Source organism: Octopus sinensis, linkage group LG22, assembly GCF_006345805.1.
Source record: "Octopus sinensis linkage group LG22, ASM634580v1, whole genome shotgun sequence".
NCBI lineage: Eukaryota > Metazoa > Mollusca > Cephalopoda > Octopoda > Octopodidae > Octopus > Octopus sinensis.
In genome coordinates, this window is record NC_043018.1 from 9,115,289 (window position 1) to 9,137,788 (window position 22,500).

General features: G+C 40.3%; 2 protein-coding genes across 6 annotated transcripts in view; one reads left to right on the forward strand and one right to left on the reverse strand.

Moving 5' to 3' along the window:
* The window catches only part of LOC115223230 (bis(5'-nucleosyl)-tetraphosphatase [asymmetrical]), a 23,754-nt gene extending 8,424 nt beyond the window's left edge, over nucleotides 1-15,330 (reverse strand). The window contains exons 1-2 of one of the 4 annotated variants that reach the window (XM_036512183.1): nucleotides 15,296-15,330; nucleotides 14,566-14,682 (exon numbers count right to left, since the gene is read on the reverse strand). In XM_036512183.1, the coding sequence (XP_036368076.1) occupies nucleotides 14,566-14,680 (115 nt within the window). In that variant the 5' untranslated portion in view covers nucleotides 14,681-14,682; nucleotides 15,296-15,330. Of the gene's footprint in view, nucleotides 1-14,565; nucleotides 14,713-14,874; nucleotides 14,988-15,212 lie in introns of those variants that run through there. The other 3 variants (XM_036512181.1, XM_029793713.2, XM_036512182.1) reach the window with 3 other exon arrangements.
* LOC115223334 (small RNA 2'-O-methyltransferase-like) overlaps nucleotides 15,308-22,500 on the forward strand; it is a 23,870-nt gene continuing 16,677 nt past the window's right edge. For both annotated transcript variants that reach the window (XR_005003429.1, XM_029793855.2), the window contains exons 1-3: nucleotides 15,308-15,428; nucleotides 18,757-19,064; nucleotides 21,237-21,478. Coding sequence is in view for 1 of the 2 variants with exons in the window: in XM_029793855.2 (XP_029649715.1) it covers nucleotides 18,798-19,064; nucleotides 21,237-21,478 (509 nt within the window). In the remaining variant the exon portion in view is untranslated. The remainder of the gene's footprint in view (nucleotides 15,429-18,756; nucleotides 19,065-21,236; nucleotides 21,479-22,500) is intronic.

Consider the following 22,500-nt stretch of genomic DNA (forward strand, 5'->3'; position numbering starts at 1 on the left):
GTAAGATGCTTGCTTCCCAACCACATGGTTCCAAGTTCAGTCTCACTGCACGGCACTTTGGCCAAGTGTCTTCTTCTATAGCATAGATGGAAACTGAAAGAATCCCATCATATATGTGTGTGTGTGTGTGTGTGTATTTATGTGTGTGTCTCTGTGTCTGTATTTGTCCCCACTCCATCGCTTGACAACCGATGTTGGTGTGTTTGCCTCTCTGTAACTTAGCAGTTTGGCAAAAGAGACCAATAGAATAAGTACCAGGCATACAAAGAATAAGCTCTGGGCTCAATTTCTTCAGTTAAAAGGCAGTTAAATGCCTGAAAGAAGTAAAAGAATAAGAGAGTAAAAGAACATGTCTATCACCATCATTTTATAGCCATTTTGCAAAGAAGCAGGAGTTCCTAGAGGGGCCATCACAATCCAAGACATTTCTTATTGCCAACCAACCTATGTCATTTGGCTTGATCTCTATGGCTTTTCTGAGTGTACTGGGTGTCTTTATTGTGGCACCTGGACAAGAGGTGCTGCCTTGTTCACCCATCACTTTAGAGGGTGTGCAAAGGGTGATCGCTCCAGCTAAAGGAGATAGGGTGCTTTGAACATGGGGGTGTGGAGGGCTCTTCTCTGTGATGCCAGCACAAGGGCGGAGGGTGCTTTCTACATGGTATATGTAGAGAGTATTCAGTTACTTAAGATGAGTATTTTAACTCAGGTGACCCAAGAAGGGAAGAAAAGGATAAAGAAATGAGAGTAGAAAGGCCAGAAATGGGGGGAGGTTGATAAAAGCAAGAGAGTAAGTGTAGAGTGTACTTAATGATCTAAGTTGTGTGCTTTCGCTCAGATGACCAAGGAGGGGAATAGAAGAGTGATAATGACAGTAGAAAGGCCAGAATGGGTGGATGAAAGTAAGAGTAAGGTTGGAAAAGAAGAGATATTGGGGTGGAAACAGGAGGGAAGTGATAAGTGGACAAAGGTAAGTGTAGGTGATGGGTAACAACAGAAGTACCACAGAGGGGAGAGTGAGTGATGACTGGCAGAACAGAAAATTTGCCGTTAGAGTGTACTGGGCACAGACAGTTGAATGCAGTCTGCTATACACAGACTTAGTAAAGGAGTCAGAGTGATGAAGATTCTACTGTCAACACAGATAGTGGTGGGAGATGAGAGATGGGTGAACGAGGAGGATGGGAAGAATGAGAAATGGGTAGAGAAGAGACTGGATGCAGCAAATATAAGCTGGGCAGGATACAAAATATCCCAACTTCTACTCACCACCCTTGTTTCATACCCATACGTATATACATATATGTATACATATTTTGTGTGTAAGCATCATCATCATCATCATTTTATACCTACATTTCAATTGTGGCATTGGATAGACAATTTCTGTTCTAGCACCTTTGATTGTTATGGTGTGAGCAAGTGTGTGGGTGTGTTGTTGTTTGTGCCTTCTCGAGCCATGCCTGGCTCATAGGGCCAGTTTCCCAGTTTCCTTGGAGTATAGGTCCCCCACCTTGATGGGACGACGGTCTGCCGCAGGTGAGCTGCAAGATGCAGGAGGAAAGAGTGAGAGAAAGTTGTGGCGAAAGAGTCAGCAGAAGTTTCGCCATTACCTTCTGCCGGAGCCGCATGGAGCTTAGGTGTTACGCTCATAAACACACACATCGCCTGGTCTGAGATTCGAACCCTCGATTCCTCGACCATGAGTCCACTGCTCTAGCCACTAGGCCATGTGCCTCCACAAAATAAATGCACCCTTTTAAAGCCTAGCCAGGCTCACGGGCCTGGTTTCCATAGCATATGTGTTCCCCAGCTGGACGGGACGTCAGTCCATCGCAGCGTTACTCATTTTTGCCAGCTGAGTGGACTGGAGCAACGTGAAATGAAGTGTTTTGCTCAAGAACACAATGCATCACCCGGTCCAGGAATCGAAACCACAACCTTACGATCATGAATTCAACACCCTAACCACTAAGCCACGTGCCTCCACTACGAATGTGATGTGTGTGTGCGGGAGGCATACACTTGCAGTTAACCCTTCAGTATTCTGATTACTCTGCCAGATGTAATGCTTATCATGCATTTTCTCAGATTCAAGATTTAAATGATGTGATTGTTTATCGTTAGAATGACACTGTAGGGTAGGTGTGAGAGACCTGATTTGGTCAGTTTAAACATAAAACAGGTAGACTACTTGGGCTTCTAATGGCTGATTTGACTACTAAAGGGTTAAAATATGTATGCATGAATTATAATTGTCTACATAGCTGTGTGTGCTTATGTGTATATGTGTGTGTGTGTATATGTGTATACACACACACACACATATATATATATATATATATAGTGAGAATTTACAAAAAAGACAAAAGATGAAGACAGGTGTGTAAACAACAAATAGATATATTAGTTTAACGCTTGGGAAGTGAGAAAGTCTTTTACGTTTAGAGTCTACGCTCTTCGACAGAAAGGGACACAGAAAGAAACAGGGAGGGAAAATAGAAAAGGTTTAGTGGCTAGTGATCTATCATGGCCATATATATGTATGTATATGTGTGTGTATATATATATATATAAAATTAGAAAAAAAAACACCTTTTATATATATATTATATTGTGTGAAATTTGATTTAGTATTTCTAAATTGAATTTTTTTCCTTGTAAGTTTTGGATTTTATTCCCTCAAATAATAATTATATATATATATATGAGCCATAAGGATTGTTGGAGGTACAAGGCATGATACATAAATCTGGTGAATTATTGTTTCTACAGCATGAATCTATCATGAGCTCATATTTAAATCCTTTAAAAAGTATCAAAATTATATATATATTATATATATATATATATACATATATTAAATTATGAATACATATAATATATAAATGATGATGATTATATATATATATATATATACAGATACACAAGCATATTTTCTTTCATTAGTACCAGTCTTTGGACAATGGCCAAGCTGGGGCACTGAGATCACGAATATCATTTGACCATATAACTACTCTACCACAACACTCATCCCATTTTACTCGTTTTTTTTTTTTGGGGGGGGGGGTTTGTTGTGTTTTCAGTGTGTGCGAAGGGAGGCAACTCAATGCACTATTTCACACGAGCCTACAGAAAAAAAACACAAACACATACAAAGAATAAAATAGAAATATAATTATGAACTAATTGTATGGTGATCGTGTGTACTTCAACTCAGGAGAAAAAGCAGCCAAAAGTACATGAAGAGTACACAGAATAATGTACAGGATTCTTTTACTTGTTTTGGTCATTTGATTGTGGCCATGCTGGAGCATCGCCTTGAAGTGTTTTTGTAAGCCTAGATCTTATTCTATTGGTCACTTTGCTGAACTGCTAGGTTACAGGGATGTAAACACACCAACGCCGATTGTCAAGTGATGATGAGGGGCAAACACAGACACAAATGACACACACATATAGATACATACATACATATATATAAATGAAAAAATATATTACAGTTCTATATTTAAGAGATGAGGAATTATGTACATTATTTACACTTGACGGATATTTGTCCTCATCTTGTTTGTTGTTAACACAACATATCGGCTGATATACCCTCCAGCCTTCATCAGGTGTCTTGGGGAAATTTCGAACCTGGGTTCTCATTCCTAAGGTATTTTTCGATGTTATTATTATTATTAAGGTCACTGCCTGGAATTGAACTCGGAATCTTGGGGTGAGTAGCCCGCGCTCTTAACCACTATGCCATATGCCTGGGCATATGGTATGCCTCCACGGCATCAGGTGTAGTGTTGTTGAATTTCAGGAGGCCTGGGAGTTTTGAAGGACAAAGTGGGGTTGGCTTTAAGCCAGGTGTTGAGGTTAAAGTATGATGACAGGAACAGGTTTGTTGTAGAGGAGATGCATGGCTACCCCACATTATATAAGGGTGAGTGAGAGTAACAACTGATGCAGGTAGTTTATTCCCTGCTTCAGCAATTCTGAGTGTGGAAAGCATTTTTGAAAGTCATGGGTGCTGTGTTAGCATCCCTCTTTCATATTTCACCCACAGGGTGTATTGGTTAATTGGCAGTTACAATAAAAGACACTTGGCCAATGTAATGCATGGGAGGATTGAACCGGAAATTGTGTTGTTGTGGAGTGAACTTCTCAGTCACATGTCTAGACCTGCACCCACAGGACAATGGAATGAGAAACATTAAGAGGATTTGAAGCAGCAAAAACAATGAACTGTAATCTCTGTTGCTTCACTTTAGGCAGACATGATAATGCATGCAGGGAAACAGTTGCAATGGAAATAGTCTGAATGCAGGAGGAGGAGGAGGAAGAAGAAGAAGAAGAAGAAAGAGAGGAGGAGGAGGAAGAAGAAGAAGAAGAGAGGAGGAGGAGGAAGAAGAAGAGGAGGAAGAAGAAGAAGAGGAGGAAGAAGAAGAGGAAGAAGAAGAAGAAGAGGAAGAAGAAGACGAAGAAGAAGAAGCAAGAGAGGAGGAGGAAGAGGAAGAGGAGGAAGAAGAAGAGGAGGAGGTGGAGGGAAAAGAAGAAGATGCTGGTGTGTTTACGTCCCTGTAAAGAGACCGATAGAATAAGTACTAGGCTTACAAAGACTAAGTCCTAGGGTCGATTTGCTCGACTAAAAACGGCACCCCAGCATGGCCAAAGTCACATGACTGAAACAAGAGTCAGAGAGTCCAAGAAGGTAAAGAGAAGAGAGCAGAAAGAGTGGGTGGGGTGGGTAAAGTACATAAGAGGGAAGGATGAGGGTGAGAGACGGATAAAGAAGAACGGTTGATAGCAAATATAAAGGAGGGATTTCAACTGAGGAGACCCTGGGAAGAGGAAGTGATGACTGGCAGTGCAGAAATATGTAGGCATCTCTCTATATATAAATGGCAAAATGTCTGTGTGTGTGTGTGTCCTTTATACAAATCCACAATTTTTCAGTTAGAGGGCTCGCACTTTCTATGGTCATTCAAAACCGTCCAAGGGTGGTCGTGCACATCTTTACATTTCCCCAGTCACCCTGCAAAGCCATTAAAAAATCAATAGAGGTAACTTTTTTGTGAATTTTCTATCCAAAACCCAATTAAAATGCTCGAAACTTGATACGCCAATTGAATGCCAACTAGCTGTATGTGATTGGTCGGATATTTGGACAGTACTCGCGTGTATGTGCGCACGCACACAGCTGTATATGCATGCACTAGCACTATGACCCGGTAATGCCGAGTCATTGTGCTAGTATAGGAATAAGCTGGATAGCAGAGAGAGTGTAAAATGTTTAGTCTACCATCATCATTACTGGTCTGAGTTTACAGTAGGGTCCTTAGCTAGGAAAAGATATAGGGGGACTGGAAACCCAAATCTAGGTTGCACCAAAGTATTCAGCTGATTACCTGCATATCTTAGGTACGTTCGATCAAGGCTGACCAAGGATTACACAACGTTCACAAAAGAATGACATTACATTGATCAGTTCTGTTTCTTTAACCCCTTGATGGATCAATTATATTCTGACATGGCGTTTCATTTCAGAGCATATTTTTTTATTTCCTTTTTTAATTATATACACTGTGTTAATTACAAAGAAAAAGTTTTATATCTTGTTTCCTTTATTTTTTATTATAGAAATTAAAATGTACTTTTACTCATTTGGATTTAAACGAGTTAACTCAGACACTGAAAAAATACATATAACTTAACGATCTTCCATTTTTTATAAGATGTTTTGCTTTTAAATCAAAGGAAAATTTTTAAAAAATGAGACAGTTTATTTAGAATGATAATTTTTAAAACAAGGAGTTACACACAAAGTTATCTTGCAGACATCACACATGTATCTGCTTTCTCTTTGAATCTTCTTTCCTTTAGCGTCTCTCTTCTCTGCGCATTTTGCACACTGTCTTGTAGGGTTCTTTTTCTTATCACTTGGTGGTATTCCCATGGGAATGTGACCAGCTGGAGCAAAGCTTGTTGGATGTGGGATCGATGATGATCTTCCTGGTTTCGTGGAAGGCAATAAGGGCCTATATTTTTCAATAATCTTGGTGATTATTTGCATTCTAAATATCAGCAGTTTCACAGGAGAAGCTGAAGTTTCCAAAGATGCTTTATACAAAACATAAGCATTCGAGATAGCCAAATCCATCAAATGAAAAAATACTTATTTTTTTTAAACAACACAAGTAAATTTGTGATTGCTCAAAAATGAAATGACACAAAACAAATAAACTCGTTTGAGTGCTAAAATTAAAATTTAATTTTGACTGAGTATACTCGTCTGGTTCTAAAAAGATACATTTGCAATGCACGAGTAAACTCGGGATAATCCATTAAGGGGTTAATGCTCTTTACCTAGAGATGCGATATAGTGGAGCATTCCAAATCCATGACAAAGTGAGTTCTGTTTCTATTTAGAACTAATCACCATCATCATCATTTAGTGTCTGTTGTCCATGCTGGCATGGGTTGGCAAGCTGGAAGGCTGCACCAAGCTCTGGTCTGTTTTGGCATGGTTTCTATGGCTGGATGCCCTTCCTAATGCCAACCACTCCAAGAGTGTAATGGGTGCTTTTATGTGCCACCAGCATGGTTACCATTTGCGTGACACTGGTATCTGCCACGACTGCAATTTTACTTGGCTTGATGGGTCTTCTCAAGCATGACATGATGCCAAAGGTCTTCGTCATTGCCTCTGTGAGACCCAACACTTGAAAGGTACTTTTTACATGCATGGGTGCCAGTTATGTGACACCCACGTGATTTCACTTGGCTTGATGGCTCTTCTCAAGCACAGCATATCTTCAAAGGTCTCATTCAGTAGTCACTGCCTCTGTGAGGTCCAAAGTTCGAAGATCATGCTTCACCATGTCGTCCCATGTCTTCCTGAGTGTGTGGGTGTGTTGTTGTTTGTTCCTTCTCGAGCCATGCCTGGCTCATAGGGCCAGTTTCCCAGTTTCCTTGGAGTATAGGTCCCCCACCTTGATGGGACGCCGGTCTGCCGCAGGTGAGCTGCAAGATGCAGGAGGAAAGAGTGAGAGAAAGTTGTGGCGAAAGAGTCAGCAGAAGTTTCGCCATTACCTTCTGCCGGAGCCGCGTGGAGCTTAGGTGTTACGCTCATAAACACACACATCGCCTGGTCTGAGATTCGAACCCTCGATTCCTCGACCGTGAGTCCACTGCTCTAGCCACTAGGCCATGTGCCTCCACAAAATAAATGCACCCTTTTAAAGCCTAGCCAGGCTCACGGGCCTGGTTTCCATAGCGTATGTGTTCCCCAGCTGGACGGGACGTCAGTCCATCGCAGCGTTACTCATTTTTGCCAGCTGAGTGGACTGGAGCAACGTGAAATGAAGTGTTTTGCTCAAGAACACAATGCATCACCCGGTCCAGGAATCGAAACCACAACCTTACGATCATGAATTCAACACCCTAACCACTAAGCCACGTGCCTCCACTACGAATGTGATGTGTGTGTGCGGGAGGCATACACTTGCAGTTAACCCTTCAGTATTCTGATTACTCTGCCAGATGTAATGCTTATCATGCATTTTCTCAGATTCAAGATTTAAATGATGTGATTGTTTATCGTTAGAATGACACTGTAGGGTAGGTGTGAGAGACCTGATTTGGTCAGTTTAAACATAAAACAGGTAGACTACTTGGGCTTCTAATGGCTGATTTGACTACTAAAGGGTTAAAATATGTATGCATGAATTATAATTGTCTACATAGCTGTGTGTGTTTATGTGTATATGTGTGTGTTTCCTCCACAGTTAGAGATTGGTACTTTTACACATAGCTGTCCTCATCCAGACGTATCACAACCATACCAGTGTAGTCGTCGCTCTTGCACACATCTGATGCCTCTTATGCCCAACTTTTCTCTCAAGATGCTTATACTCTGTTGAACATGAACATCCAGTGAAACATACTGACTTCATTTCTTTCAAGCCTACGCATCTCCTCAGCTGTCACAGCCCATGTTTCACTGCTGTTGACACACAGGCATCATACAATTTGCCTTTCACTCTGAGGGAGAGGCCCTTTGTTGCCAGCAGAGGTAGGAGCTCGCTGAACTTTGCCCAGCCTTTTCTTACTCTTACAGCTATGCTCTTGGAGTATCCAAATCTACTAGTAACTTGGTCACCTGGATAATGGAAGCTATATACTACCTCTAGCTTACCCTGCTGGCAGTTGACAGAGTCTTTTTCAGTATATTTTTGATGTTTATTGCACCTTTGCATCTTTCACACACAAAAGGTATTTTCCCCATTAACCTTCCTCTGATATTGCTGTACATCTTATGTGTCCAAAGCTTACACTGGATACATCTTATGGAATTTCAACCTATGCCTTTTCTACCTGAAGGGATTTGTGATTTGCCTGCCTTCCTACTTACCAAGACTTTAGTTTTTGCCAGGTTATCTCTAAGGTCCTTCAATTCTAGACCTTGCTTCCATACCTGGAACTTCGTCTCTAGTTCTGGTAATGTTTTAGGCTCAATTTGTTGGAAGTCAGGCCATAAAACTAAATTTTCATGTTTAAGCTGCTTCCATTAATGTGCATGTTGCAAATTGTTCTCTTGTGGCACTGTTTGATCAATCAAAGACGCCTGAACTAACAGTGCTATGGGAGAAAAGGTTGATGGATTGGAGAGAAAATTCTTCAGATCAGATTCAACAGTCTCCTCTGCTTTCACCTTTTAAAATTTGCCTTCTCAGTGAAACATATCTAGAGTTTAGTGGTTAGGGTGTTGGGCTCATTCATGATTGTAAGATTATGGTTTTGATTCCTGAACATCGTTTAACATCCGCTTTCAATGCTAGCATGGGTTGGACGATTTGACTGAGGGCTGGCAAACCAGATGGTTGCACCAGGCTCCAATCTGATCTGGCAGAATTTCTACAGCTGGATGCCCTTCCCAACGCCAACCACTCCAAGAGTGTAGTGGATGCTTTTATGTGCCACTGGCACGAGGGCCAGTCAGGTGGTACTGGCAGCAGCCATGCTCAAATGGTGCTTTTTATGTGCCACCAGCACTGTGAAAATCAAATATCTCCACTCAAAATCTCATTAAGCTGCATAAAGTAGTTTTTATATATGAATCTATCTTTTCTTGAGGAAAGTCATGCTTGGAACTATTTTTTGTTCAGATATGTCAAGTTTATTGAGGTGTGTCTTGCAGAAAATGCCAATTCTATTGTTTGGTAGATAGTTAACCCCAATACTAGAATAACCAAGAAATTTAATTTCACAGTCATTGAATTAATAGTGATGCTGTTGTTATAGCTTAGCTCCAACCATGGCGACCCATATAATCAGAAAATGTATTTAGGACTGCTTTATTCAGTATGTTGTTTTTAAGATGGTAAGTTATGGGTTGAGGAGAAAGCGTAGCCTGTGTTGTGTCTGTATGGAAAGATTGTTGCTCATTTGCTATTCATTGGAAAGTGAAGGAAACTGGAATACAATGATTACTTAATGTACTTTATATAAACACTTTATATACTTTATTCACAATTTTATAGACTTAATACACAGCACTCATAACATAAATATTCACTCTTGTTTTTCCATTTCCCCCATAAACAAAAAAAATATCTCCCCATTGCGTGGCACCTTGGGCAAGTGTCTTCTACTATAGTGTCAGGCTGACCAAAGCCTTGTGAGTGGATTTGGTAGACGGAAACTGAAAGAAGCCCATCATGTGTGTGTATATATATATATGTATATGTTTGTCTCCCCCCCCACCATCGCATGACAACTGATGATGGTGTGCTTATGTCCCTGTAACTTAGTGGTTCGGCAAAAGAGACTGATAGAATAAGTACTAGGCTTACAAAGAATAAGTCCAGGGGTCGATTTGTTTGACTAAAGGTGGTGTCCCAGCATGGCTGCCGTCAAATGAATGAAACAATAAAAGAATACATATGATACAACCTTTAGTTAAATTGCATATCTGCCACATAGATAAGCATGAATATATCACGGAATTCCATTTATGCACTTGCGTTAAATAATAGAGGATATAAAAAACTTAACTCAATTTAAAAAGAAAATACACCTTTCACTATCCGATCACCACTGCTACCTCCAGCACCAGCATCATCATCTCTCTCTGTGCCTTTCTTTAACCTCACCATCAGAACATCACCCCTCTGCTAAAATTATATTTTAAACTCTCCTCCTCTATGTCATGACTACCTTCGACTAACTTTTTTTAACCATGTAATAAATATCAAGTTCCTCCTACCTCACATCATGGACGATTCTCTCTCCCTCTTTGCCTTATTCTCTTTCTCTTTCCCTTCGACTAATCCCACAAAAGTGTTACAATTACACTCCGTCTACCTCATGTCATGGACACATCTCTCTCCCTCTTTTCCTCTAATCGCATGAAAGCATTATTGATGGACTAAGTGATGGAATAACAAGCAGAATTATTATAAGATATTTTGGGGCAATTAGCAAGCAATAGATTCATTTATTCAATAATTGGCTTCTAATGAGCCAATTACTGGTTTATTGAATTTATGATGTCAAGTGCTACTCATCACATGTAACCCGATACAACCTGTTGCATGGTCAGGTGATCAGCAACTAAACTGGTTACCCAACTACATTTGCTGGGTGAGGAGGGGGATTTATTGGACATCCTTCATCTTACCTGTTGTTATAACCCCACCCCCCTCTCTCTATATATATTTTTAGAACTCATCATCATCATCGTTTAACATCCGCTTTCCATGCTAGCATGGATTGGACGATTTTGACTGAGGGCTGGCAAACCAGATGGCTGCACCAGGCTCCAATCTTGATTTGGCAGAGTTTCTATAGCTGGATGCCCTTCCTAACGCCAACCACTCCAAGAGTGTAGTGGGTGCTTTTTACATGCCACCGGCACGGGGGCCAGTCAGGCGGTACTGGCAACGACCTCGCTCAAATCCTTTTACACATGCCAGCAGCACAGGTGCCAGTAAGGCAACTTTGGTAACGATCATGCTTGAATGATGCCCTTTTATGTGCCACTGGCACGGAAGCCAGTTAGCTGCTCTGGCAACGATCATGCTCGGATGGTGCTCTTGGCACCCTACTAGCACGGGCACAAGTGCCAGTTTGGCGATGCTGGTAACGATCACGCTCGAATGGTGCCCTTTAAGTGCCACTGGCACGGAAGCCTGTTGGCTGCTCTGGCAACGATCACGCTCGAATGGTGCCCTTTAAGTGCCACTGGCACAGAAGCCGGTTAGCTGCTCTGTCGATATCATGCTCATATGGTGCTCTTTGCACCCTGCCCATGGACGCCAGTCATTGAATTTGATTTTGATAACTCTTAAAACAAATTTATTTTAATGAATTTCAATTCCTCATTAGGGTTTCTCACCACTGTCAATATATTTTCTAACTTTAATCTTTAATTTTTAATTCTTAAATTTTAATAAGGCATTTTTTTAATTGCTATATCACTCCACATATTGAAATTTTTCTTGTTTATTATTTTTCATGTATATTCTTATTTCACATATTATTTCTCTTCTTAATACATTCTTAGTCTTAATGTATCTGCTGTATTAATCTATGTCATAAATAAAATGATCCATCGCATGATTACTCATTTTTGCCAGCTGAGTGGACTGGAGTAATATGAAATGAAGTGTTTTGCTCAAAAACACAACGCGTTGCCCCAATCACGAGTCCCTAACCACTAGGCTATGTGCCTCTACTAAAAGGATAAAAGTTTTTCCTGAGTCATACAGACTTAAAGGATTGGTTTTCCGGTTTCCCTGGCGTATATATTCCCCACTGGATGGGATGCCAGTCTGTTGCAGGTTGACTTATTTTTGCCAGCTGAGTGGTCTGGAGCAATGTGAAATGAAGTGTTTTGCTCAAGAACACAATGTGTTGCCTGGTCCAGGAATTGAAACTATAATCTTATGATCATGAGTCCAATACCCTAAGCGTTAAGCCACATGCTTCCACAGGTGTAAAAGACAAAAACTGGCTATTGGTGTTCACTTATGGTCATGAATCTTGGGTAATGACTGAAAGAATATGATTGTGGGCAACAAAGAATAAAATTATTTGGCAGAGCATGTAGCTTGGAGGTCAGAAGATTATAGCAGATGTGTTGAGAAGGGAACTGTAACAGAAGGCTCATAGTTGATGAACACTATAGTACAAGTACTATAGAAAACTATAGAGAGATGCTACTTCTCTGAATTGAGAGAGAACACACCTCCAGTACTATGGACATGTGATAAGAATTTTTCAGGAAAGAATCGTTGGACAGGTTTTATAGGAAAAAAAACAATCAGCAGGAGACCATGGGATAGGACATGAGCTAGATGTTTTGATAACATCCATGAGCTTGCTTGGTTTCACTTGGGGATTCATCTAGATCCATTGGAGACAGGTGCTTCTGACAGAACCCAATGGAAGGTGTGCTTGAGGACTTTCCTATGAATGAGTGGGTGAAGAAGATGAGATACACACACACACACACATCAGGAAAGAGTAGTAGTAGTAGATCTGGCAGAGTTTCTACAGCTGGATGCCCTTCCTAACGCCAACCACTCCAAGTACCACCTGACTGGCCCTCGTGCCGGTAGCACATAAAAGCACCCACTACACTCTTGGAGTGGTTGGCGTTAGGAAGGGCATCCAGCTGTAGAAACTCTGCCAGAACTACTACTACTACTCTTTCCTGATGTTCTGTCATATTTTCTCTTATACACACCTTGTACCTTCAGAGTATGATCTGACACCTTGTCGCCACCATTCTCATCTTCCTTCTAGGAACTCCCATTCATTTTCTTATAACGGGGGGTAGCCCTGCAACAAGACACCTGTGTCACACCCATGTCTACTTCACACACCCCACTCAGTCGAGGGGTTCTTTCTTTGTTCTGTGAGTTATTTGGTTACTCCAATAACACTGCTCTACGCAAATTAAAAAAAAGAAAGGAAGAAAAAACACCTAGTACACTTCTTAAAGTAGTTAGTGTTAGGGAGGGTATCCAGTCCTAGAAACCATACCAAAAACACTGGAACTCAAACAGTCCTCCAACTCCTTGGATCCTGTCAAACCGTTCAACCCATGCCAGCATGGAAAAAGGGACGTTAAATGAAGATGACGACACATGTTTATATATATGGTAATCTATTTTCGGCTGTGTTGGATCAGTATAATAAACATTCAGGCCTATGGCGAGAGTTTGATGAAAAACAATTACTCAATTTTCGAACTTTGCTCAGAATTCCTCCATTGCATTTACATGTTTGTTGTTTTGTGTGTTTATGCCCCATAAACAATAAAAAATATATATTTTCACAGTATTCTGAGTCATGTGAAAAGTGTTGCCACCACTATGACAGTCAAGTCGGCCAATAAAAGAAAACAATATCTATCTACAATTTCCTTGTATACTTAAAGTACTAAACGCAGTTGGGTAAATACTTTTTTACGCCATTTTAATTATATTTTTACATTAATTTTTTTTCACCTCCCACAATGGCATTGATGATGTCTAAAAGATGCTTTATTTTTATTGAATGTAGCTTTGACCAGGAGGAATTTATGTCATTAGACTATATGCAACGATCGCTGTACCCCGACCTGGGCCGTAACACCTTCCCGTTGGTTGGTCAGCAGAGGCGGCCAAATCACAACTAATCACCTCTTCGCTCCCAGCTGACTTGCTGTTATAGTGTAGTGAAGTCATGTTGATATTTTTTTTTAAATGCACGTACGGAAACATATTCACGTTTACTTTTAATATTTTGTAGTAGTAGTGGTGGTGGTGCTACTACTACTACTACTACTAATAATAATAATAATAATCCTTTCTACTATAAGCACAAGACCTGAAATTTTGGGGGAGATGTCTAGTTGATTAACCAGTTGTCGACTGGTTTATATTTTAACGACCTCGAAAAGTTGAAAGGCAAAGTCGACTTCAGCGGAATAATAATAATAATATATATTATTAGGTTATAAACACTTCTGTCGTATGACAACGAGCTGGTTACTAACTCCTCTACTTCCTGGCAATGACCATAAGTGACGGGGACATAAACACACCAGTATCGGTTGTCAAGCAATACTAGGGGGACAAACACAGACACACACACACACACACATATGTATATATATATATATATATATATATATATAAGACGGGCTTTCACTTTCCGTCTTTGGTCGGCCTGAGGCTATAGTAGAAGACACTTGCCCAAGATGCCACGCAGTGGGACTGAACTGGGAACAATAACAATGTGGTTTGTAAGCAAGCTACTGACCACACAGCCACTCCTGTGCCTATATGTATTTCTTTACTACCCACAAGGGGCTAAACACAGAGGGGACCAACAAGGACAGACAAAGGGATTAAGTTTATTACATCGACCCCAGTGCGTAACTGGTACTTAATTTATCAACCTGGAAAGGATGAAAGGCAAAGTCGACCTCGGCGAAGAGAGTATTGTGTGTGAAATTGGCTGTTATTTCCGGGATCTGAATTTTCCTTACGTTAAAACGAACAATTTATAAATACGTACCCTTGGGTGGTGTCCAGTGTTTGCGTCCATAGGAATGCTTAAGTAGTAAGTATTCTATCTGACTGTGTAGACGTCGGTAAACAATTAATCCAGCGGCTGCGACTTGGGCTGTCATCACTGGAGAATTTAGAATCAGACGGAATTTACCTTGAAATATTAAAATATATTTTATACATCAAATAAAAAATAAATTGCAAAGTTAAAAACAGCTGAACAAATATATTCTTCAACAGTAAAGTAGTTTAATAAGCGACAGGAAAAAAAACAAAAACAGTAGGATTTAGTTGCTAGCAACAAATCAAGACATACCTATAAGGTACTAATTGGAGCGGTGTAATGGGAAAATAGTAAGCGGCTAAAAAATGTTTACTACTCGGTCTAAATGGAAATTAGACTAAAAGCGTGTTAGTTTTGGTAAACGTTTAGTGATTAAACGAAAGGAAACATGGAAATATAATTGGCGGACAGTCCACCATGTAATCAGTATACAATAGTAGCATTTAGACTAATTTATTTATGCAACAACCACGTATTATATATTTCCACACACACACACATATATATATATATATATATATATATATATTATATATATATATATATATATATATATATGTATATATATTTAGAATGATAAAGTCTTGTACATTCCTGAGTTCAGCAATGGGCAGTGTGAAGTACGAGTGTAATGTTTATCTGTTTTGAGGAATATTTATTTTTAATTACAAACCACGTTGTCCTTTATAATTGTATTCCGGTATGAACCGGTGTTACCCCAAAACATTCCCTGCTTCAGTCACACCAGAATCTGTCCATTTACCAACAATTTTTCTTCTTTGGAACATCAACATTTACAATATGCAGTAAGATTTGTTCTGTTTTGTTTTAATCGTATTCTTATTAATAACATGTTACAAGTCCGTAGGGTTGTTTGGTTTGTCGTTTGCTTAAGACACATGTCTCATAAATACTCAATTTGTTGTCATGTCTTTTACCTCAGAGACACTCAAACCATTAATCTTTGCTGTTTCTTGTCGCAACAGTTTAAAACACATGACAAACATTATTTCGTCATTTTATGTGCATAACAATGATTTTCGGTCTTTAATTATTTACTCTGTGCAGATTGTACAACAATTAACAGTTGTTTTAGCTTGAAAGCAGTTTCTTAAATCTTTGGGGACCTTGATTTATTTATCCCTTTTAATGAAAACCAATTGTTTATTACACTGATTGCGATAATGACTGCAGTGATAATTAAAGTAGAGTTTGTGAGGTTTCTTTAATAATGATTTTGATACTGAAGAAGTTAATGTTGATGACAAGCGAAATTATAAATGTAATCAACGGAAATCACAAACGTTTTTTTTTTTCCTTCTTCCGTTTCCTACTTTGTTTTGACGAATGACTTTTATCTGAAACGTTGACTGTCTTTCACATCCCCCCACAGTGTCAAATACATTGACTTTGCACTATGCCAGTTTTGTTTTTGTCGTTAGTGTCCCCTCTGGATATTCGTTTTTGGGTATTTTTTTTTTTTTTTGTTTTAGCTGATAAAAACATCTTCCTTCGGCACATTTAGTCTTTCATTGTATTCGCAACAGCAATCAGTGTAGTTTCTCTAGAACCAGGACTCTCTTCTTTCACATGTCCGTAGTCTCTCACCATTGAAAACTGCACCAAAGTGAATATTATTGTCTTGGACATCAGTAAATAACTGACCACGTCTGGTGTGAATATCTCATAGTTAAGTTGCACCCCAATGAACCTCATGCGTCTCTCATTTCCTGAATCTGATCACTCCATTATTGCAACCCTTTCCTGTCTACACTCTGTCAACGCTTGGTTATATATCTCTCGGTTTTCCTTCCATACCTTAATTGTCTACCTGTTGTTATTTCTAACCATGTGCTCTTGTGCAGGTGTTACTACTCTTCAATACTTAACTATCCACACATGGGCACCATCCACATGCAATCGATACACTTCATGTTTACATGTACAGCTCTGGTGAACAGGGGCCTGGAAGGCATTGGTCAATAGGAGTGAGTTGAGATATGACCACCCAGTTTCCTTCAGTAACACTGAGATACATTTAGTTATATTCATCAAGGAACCACTGCAGGACTCTTTACCTATGTTCAAACTAAATTCTCTAAATCATTGCAAATTCTAGGCCACAGTCTATCATCGCAACAAACGAACATCACAAAAGCTATTTTCCAGTGACTTACTTTCCTCTTCAGGGCCTGAAAATTACTTCAGCTTAACATCTGTACGACTCACATTGGTGTACTGGTCACATATTTGGAATGGTACGGCTGCTACACACAAACATTCTCATCATCATCATCATTGTGTAGCGTCCATTTTCCATGCTAGCATGGGTTGGATGGTTCAACTGGGGTCTGGGAAGCCAGAAGGCTGCACCAGGCCCAGTCTGATCTGGCAATGTTTCTACGGCTGGATGCCCTTCCTAACGCCAACCACTCCGTGAGTGTAGTGGGTGCTTTTTACGTGCCACCGGCACAGGTGCCAGACGAGGCTGGCAAACGGTCATGATCAGATGGTGCTTTTTACGTGCCACCATCACGGAGGCCAGGCGAAGCTGGCAATGGCCACGATCGGATGGTGCTTTTTACGTGCCAGACGAGGCTGGCAAACAGCCACGATTGGATGGTGCTTTTTACATGCCACCAGCATGAGGCCAGTTGGGCCGGCGCTGGCAACAGCCACGTTCGGATGGTTCTCTACAGAAAGTGATTTAGCTAAATGCTACAAAAATCCTTCAAAAAAAAATTATGACCATCAGTTTGCAGATGTGTTGTTTCTTCTCTCTTCTTCAATGACCTCCATTCCTCCAAATTAACATGCTGTATGCTTCCCCTGTCCTGTTGACATGTAGGAGTCAGTGCAAGATCAGGGGAGAGAGAGAGAGGGCACAAGGAGAGACAATGTAAGGTGACAGGCTTGAGTGGAAATGCCATAAAACCAGCCAGCTCTGATAAGACCATTGTATTTGGGCGGCGAGCTGGCAGAACCGTTAGCACACCGGGCAAAATGCTTAGCGGTATTTTGTCCGCCGTTACGTTCTGAGTTCAAATTCCGCCGAGGTCGACTTTGACTTTCATCCTTTCGGGGTCGATAAATTAAGTACCAGTTACGCACTGGGGTCGATATAATCGACTTAATCCGTTTGTCTGTCCTTGTTTGTCCTCTCTGTGTTTAACCCCTTGTGGGTAGTAAAGAAATAGGCTTGAGTGGAAATGCCATAAAACCAGCCAGCTCTGATAAGACCACTGTATTGGTGATAGAACGTAGAAACATGTCAGTAGATCAGAGGTTGCAGTGTATTGGTCACTTCTGGCTAATCTATCAGATGGTCAATTTTGGATGCAGGCTGGGATGTTTTCTTGTGCAGTTGCAGTACCATATTATACTGTATTTACCTATTTCTTTATTACCCACAAGGGGCTAAACACAGAGGGGACAAACAAGGACAGACATAGGTATTAAGTCGATTACATCGACCCCAGTGAGTAACTGGTACTTAATTTATTGACCCCAAAAGGATGAAAGGCAAAGTCGACCTCGGCGGAATTTGAACTCAGAACGTAATGGCAACCTTGCATTTGTATGGTACTTATTGACAGCTGAGTTGTTCAGAGTTTAGTACCCTTGCTGGAAAGTCTGTGCAGCATTGGTAATAAAATATAAATAACCATTCGTGTTAACATTTTCGTCTCTTGTGGTAATATGGATCTTTTATTCATTCATCAACATTCTTAGAAATATTTTTGAAGAAATATAATTTTATTTAAAACATGAAAGTTCTTTAAATAAAAATGGTTTTATTTAAACTATGATTTTTAGAAACAAAATTGTACTTTGATATTTATTTTGTTGTATCTTGGGAGGATTATTATGCCAATAATAATAAACACATGCACTGGTTCAAAATTTCTTTATTGTTAGTCAGTTGATTAAATATCTAACCGGCTAACTAATTGACAGTTTGTTTAATATACTAGTAAACAACCAGTCGGTTGTTTGTTTGTCAAAGTCCGTTCATCATCATTTGTGACCTTATCAGTGACATATTCTCTCACTTGAAGATTAGCCTTGATTCTCAAGACAGACCTTGAAGAGTTTTATTGGTTATTTTTTTCTATATTTTTTTTCTTCTGGCAGTGATTGTTAAGTGAAAGAATTTACCAAGTTTTGTTGGTACAATGTCAGACGCTATGACAAATTTCCAAACTCAGTCAAGCAGTGATAGGAACTGTTGTTCAAACACACACAATATAAGCAACGGAACAGATGAAGAGACGTGCCAAGAGGAGTCTTGTGACAGCAGCGCCACAGAAAACATAGCCACCAAAGAGGATGGCAAAAACACAGATGAAAAGCATTCCAAATTTACTGGCTTTGGTATTCCATTGAACGTACAGAGATATGAGGCTGTGAGGAAGGAATTAGGAAAAGAAAACGTAGAATCGGTAAGTCACATTCTAATTTCTAAAAGCAGTTCAAGCACTGGTATAATTCAAGTTTATTGAGGAATTTAAAAATGTAACAGAATGAATATTTAAAGTCATACATTTGCATCATCATCATCATCATCATCATTGTCTTCATTTTAACCTCCACTTTACCATGCTTGCATGGGTTGGTTGGAATTTGTTGAGGCAGCTTTTCCTAGATCCAAATGCTCCTCTTGTAACCAATTTTTGCCTGTTTCCAAGTAAGATACTATTTCACCAAAGATGAATGACACTGCCTATATGACAGTGACACTTCTTTACAACTAAAATGAGATGTCAAGACAAGGAGACCACAAACACACACACCCTTACAGTCATACTCACACATACATACATACACACACACACATGACATGATTCTTTCAGTTTCAATCTACGATATCCATTCACAAAGCTTTAGTGAGCCCAGGACTACAATAGAAGACACTTCCCTAAGGTGGGACTGAACCAAAAACTATTTGCTTGAACAAACTTCTTATCCACAGCTATTCCTATACCTACACACACACAGATGTATGATTTATAAAAACATGTGACATATTAATAAAAATCTGTAAATATAAAACCATCCAGATTTCTGAGTACCTTATTTCTTCTGATATATTATACCTGTACATCACCTCCAAACCTTCTAGTATATATATACACACATAATGTGTGTGTATGTGAGATAATAGTCTCAGTATTAATAGTCATCATCATCATTGTTTAACGTCCGCTTTCCATGCTAGCATGGGTTGAACGGTTCAACTGGGGTCTGGGAAGCCAGGAGGCTGCACCAGGCCCAGTCTGATCTGGCAGTGTTTCTCCAGCTGGATGCCCTCCCTAACACCAACCACTCCGTGAGTGTAGTGGGTGCTTTTTACGTGCCAGGCAAGGCTGGCAATGGTCACGATCGGTTGGTGCTTTTTATGTGCCACCGAAATTATTAAACTGAAAGTATTATCTCACATTACAATAAAGTTGTTACTGTTTCACTTTTGACATGTAATATTGAAATAGTGTAAGAGATAAGAGATTGCTCCGGGCTCACATTAGGCGAGAAGTTGAAAATTGTTTTGGCCCATGACGCTGCATGGACCCTAAGTAAAGCATGTGCAAAATTTGGATGAAATCAGTCGGGTAGTTTTCGAGTTTTAGTAATGTACACATACAGTGTGGTGTATGTGAGTCTGAAGTTGCGTTATACTTAAAAAACACTAAACAAGTTATGGAAACAAGTAAGAGCATAGAGGAAACTACTTGGCCATAGTGTTTGAACCTTTCTGGATCTTGTCATTCATTCACATACCCTTATTTCAGTACTTTACTAAGAGTGGCCCCAAAATTACCTTTGAGGGACCATTGGAAATATTTCCAAAATGTCCTTTCAATGTTTCACCCCTCTTGCTGTCAAACCCTACAAGTAAACCCTTTGGGCAATTTTCCCTTCTCTTATATCTGTGGACTTCAGTCCAGCTGAGATCTATCCCACTACCTTGAAAGACACAAATCTGTATGAAAGGCAATTTAGACATGTTTCCACCTTATTAGAACTCCTCAGCAATATACATTACTGTACAAAACTCTACTTGTGAAGACCTGTTAAGGCAAGTGAAAATCAAAATTGAAATCGATCAACATCAATGGAAATTGTAGTTGTGATACCAGTGCCGGTGGCACATGATAGAATCATCCAAACTTGGCCGTTGCCAGCACCGCCCCGACTGGCCTCCATACTGGTGGCACGTAAAAAGCACCATCCGATCGTGGCCGTTGCCAGCCTCGTCTGGCACCTTTGTCGGTGGCATGTAAAAAGCACCCACTACACTCACAGAGTGGTTGGCGTTAGGAAGGGCATCCAGCCGTAGAAACTCTGCCAGATCAGACTGGGCCTGGTGCAGCCTTCTGGCTTCCCAGACCCCAGTTGAACCGTCCAACCCATACTAGCATGGAAAGCGGACGTTAAACGATGATGATGTTGATGATGATGTACAGAATAATTAATACAGCCGGATTATTTCTAATTACAGTCTTTAATTTACACTACATCAAATGCTTTAACACTAACTTAACTGTTGCTATTTCATGTGGAAGGCATGCCAGGGTAATTTACCATTCTAAAACAGGCTCTCTTTGTCATTGCAGTGTATTGACTTTGGTTCGTCCGAATGTCGTGTCATCGATCAGTTCAGCCAAATTGCCAGTTTGAAGCAGTTGGCTCTTGTGGATTTGGACCGAAATACACTTGTAGCCAATCTTCACCGCCTCACTCCGCGCCTCATGCACTACTCCCGCTCCGTCCAGCTGACCGTAAATGTCTACGAAGGAGATGTTACCAAATACGATAGCCGCATGAAGAATTACGATGCAATTACCATGATTGAACTGTGAGTCTACTTTCTCTTTTCCTCTCTCTCTCTCTCTCTCTCCCCTCTTGTCCCTTGAAAAACAGTGAAGGGTTTGTAACAGGACAAGCATCCAGCTGTCCTCTCCTCCTCTATTCCTCTTTCTCTCTTTTAACTCTCTTTTACTTGTTTCAGTCATTTGACTGCGGCCATGCTGGAGCACCGCCTTTAGTTTAAGCAAATTGACCTCGGGACTTATTCTTTGTAAGCCCAGTACTTATTCTATCGGTTTCTTTTGCCGAACCGCTAAGTGACGGGGACATAAACACACCAGCATTGGTTGTCAAGCAATGCTAGGAGGACTTCTTTCAGTTTCCGTTTACCAAATCCACTCACAAGGCTTTGGTCGACCCAAGGCTACTGTAGAAGACACTTGCCCAAGGTGTCACGCAGTGGGACTGAACCCGGAACCATGTGGTTGGTAAGCAAGCTACTTACCACACAGCCACTCCTGCGCTTCTATATCTTTCTATTTTTTTATATTTCATCTAGTTTCAGCTCACGAGCTGTGGCCATGCTGGGGCACCACCATATCTCTCTGCTTCCTTTATCTATCTTCCTTTACTCTCTCTCTCTCTCTCTCTCTCACTCACTCACTTGCTTTCTCTCTCTGCTTCCTATCTTTCTGGTGAAGGTTGCAGCAATTATTATTTTCAATTACCATTTGAAGAGGAAACCAAGGATAAGGAGGGAGATGCTGCTATACAATATAGTGCCATACAAGTACCAGTGGAATACTGAGGTTGATGTAATTGACCTGTCCCCTCCCCTAAATTTCCGGCCTTGTGCCTTTAGTAGAAAGGATTATTATTATTATTATTGGATGAGAGTAGCAAGGCTGAATGGACTTAACCTGTGTGTGCCTTTTTAAGTAGGAGGAAAAGAAATCGGGAGAGGGCACTTTTCATGTGACAAAGTAACCCAAGCTTTTCAGGTGAGGGTTCTCCCCTGAAATACTGCTGCTGGTCTTCCCATAAATTATTTTTCATCTTTTACTTGTTTCA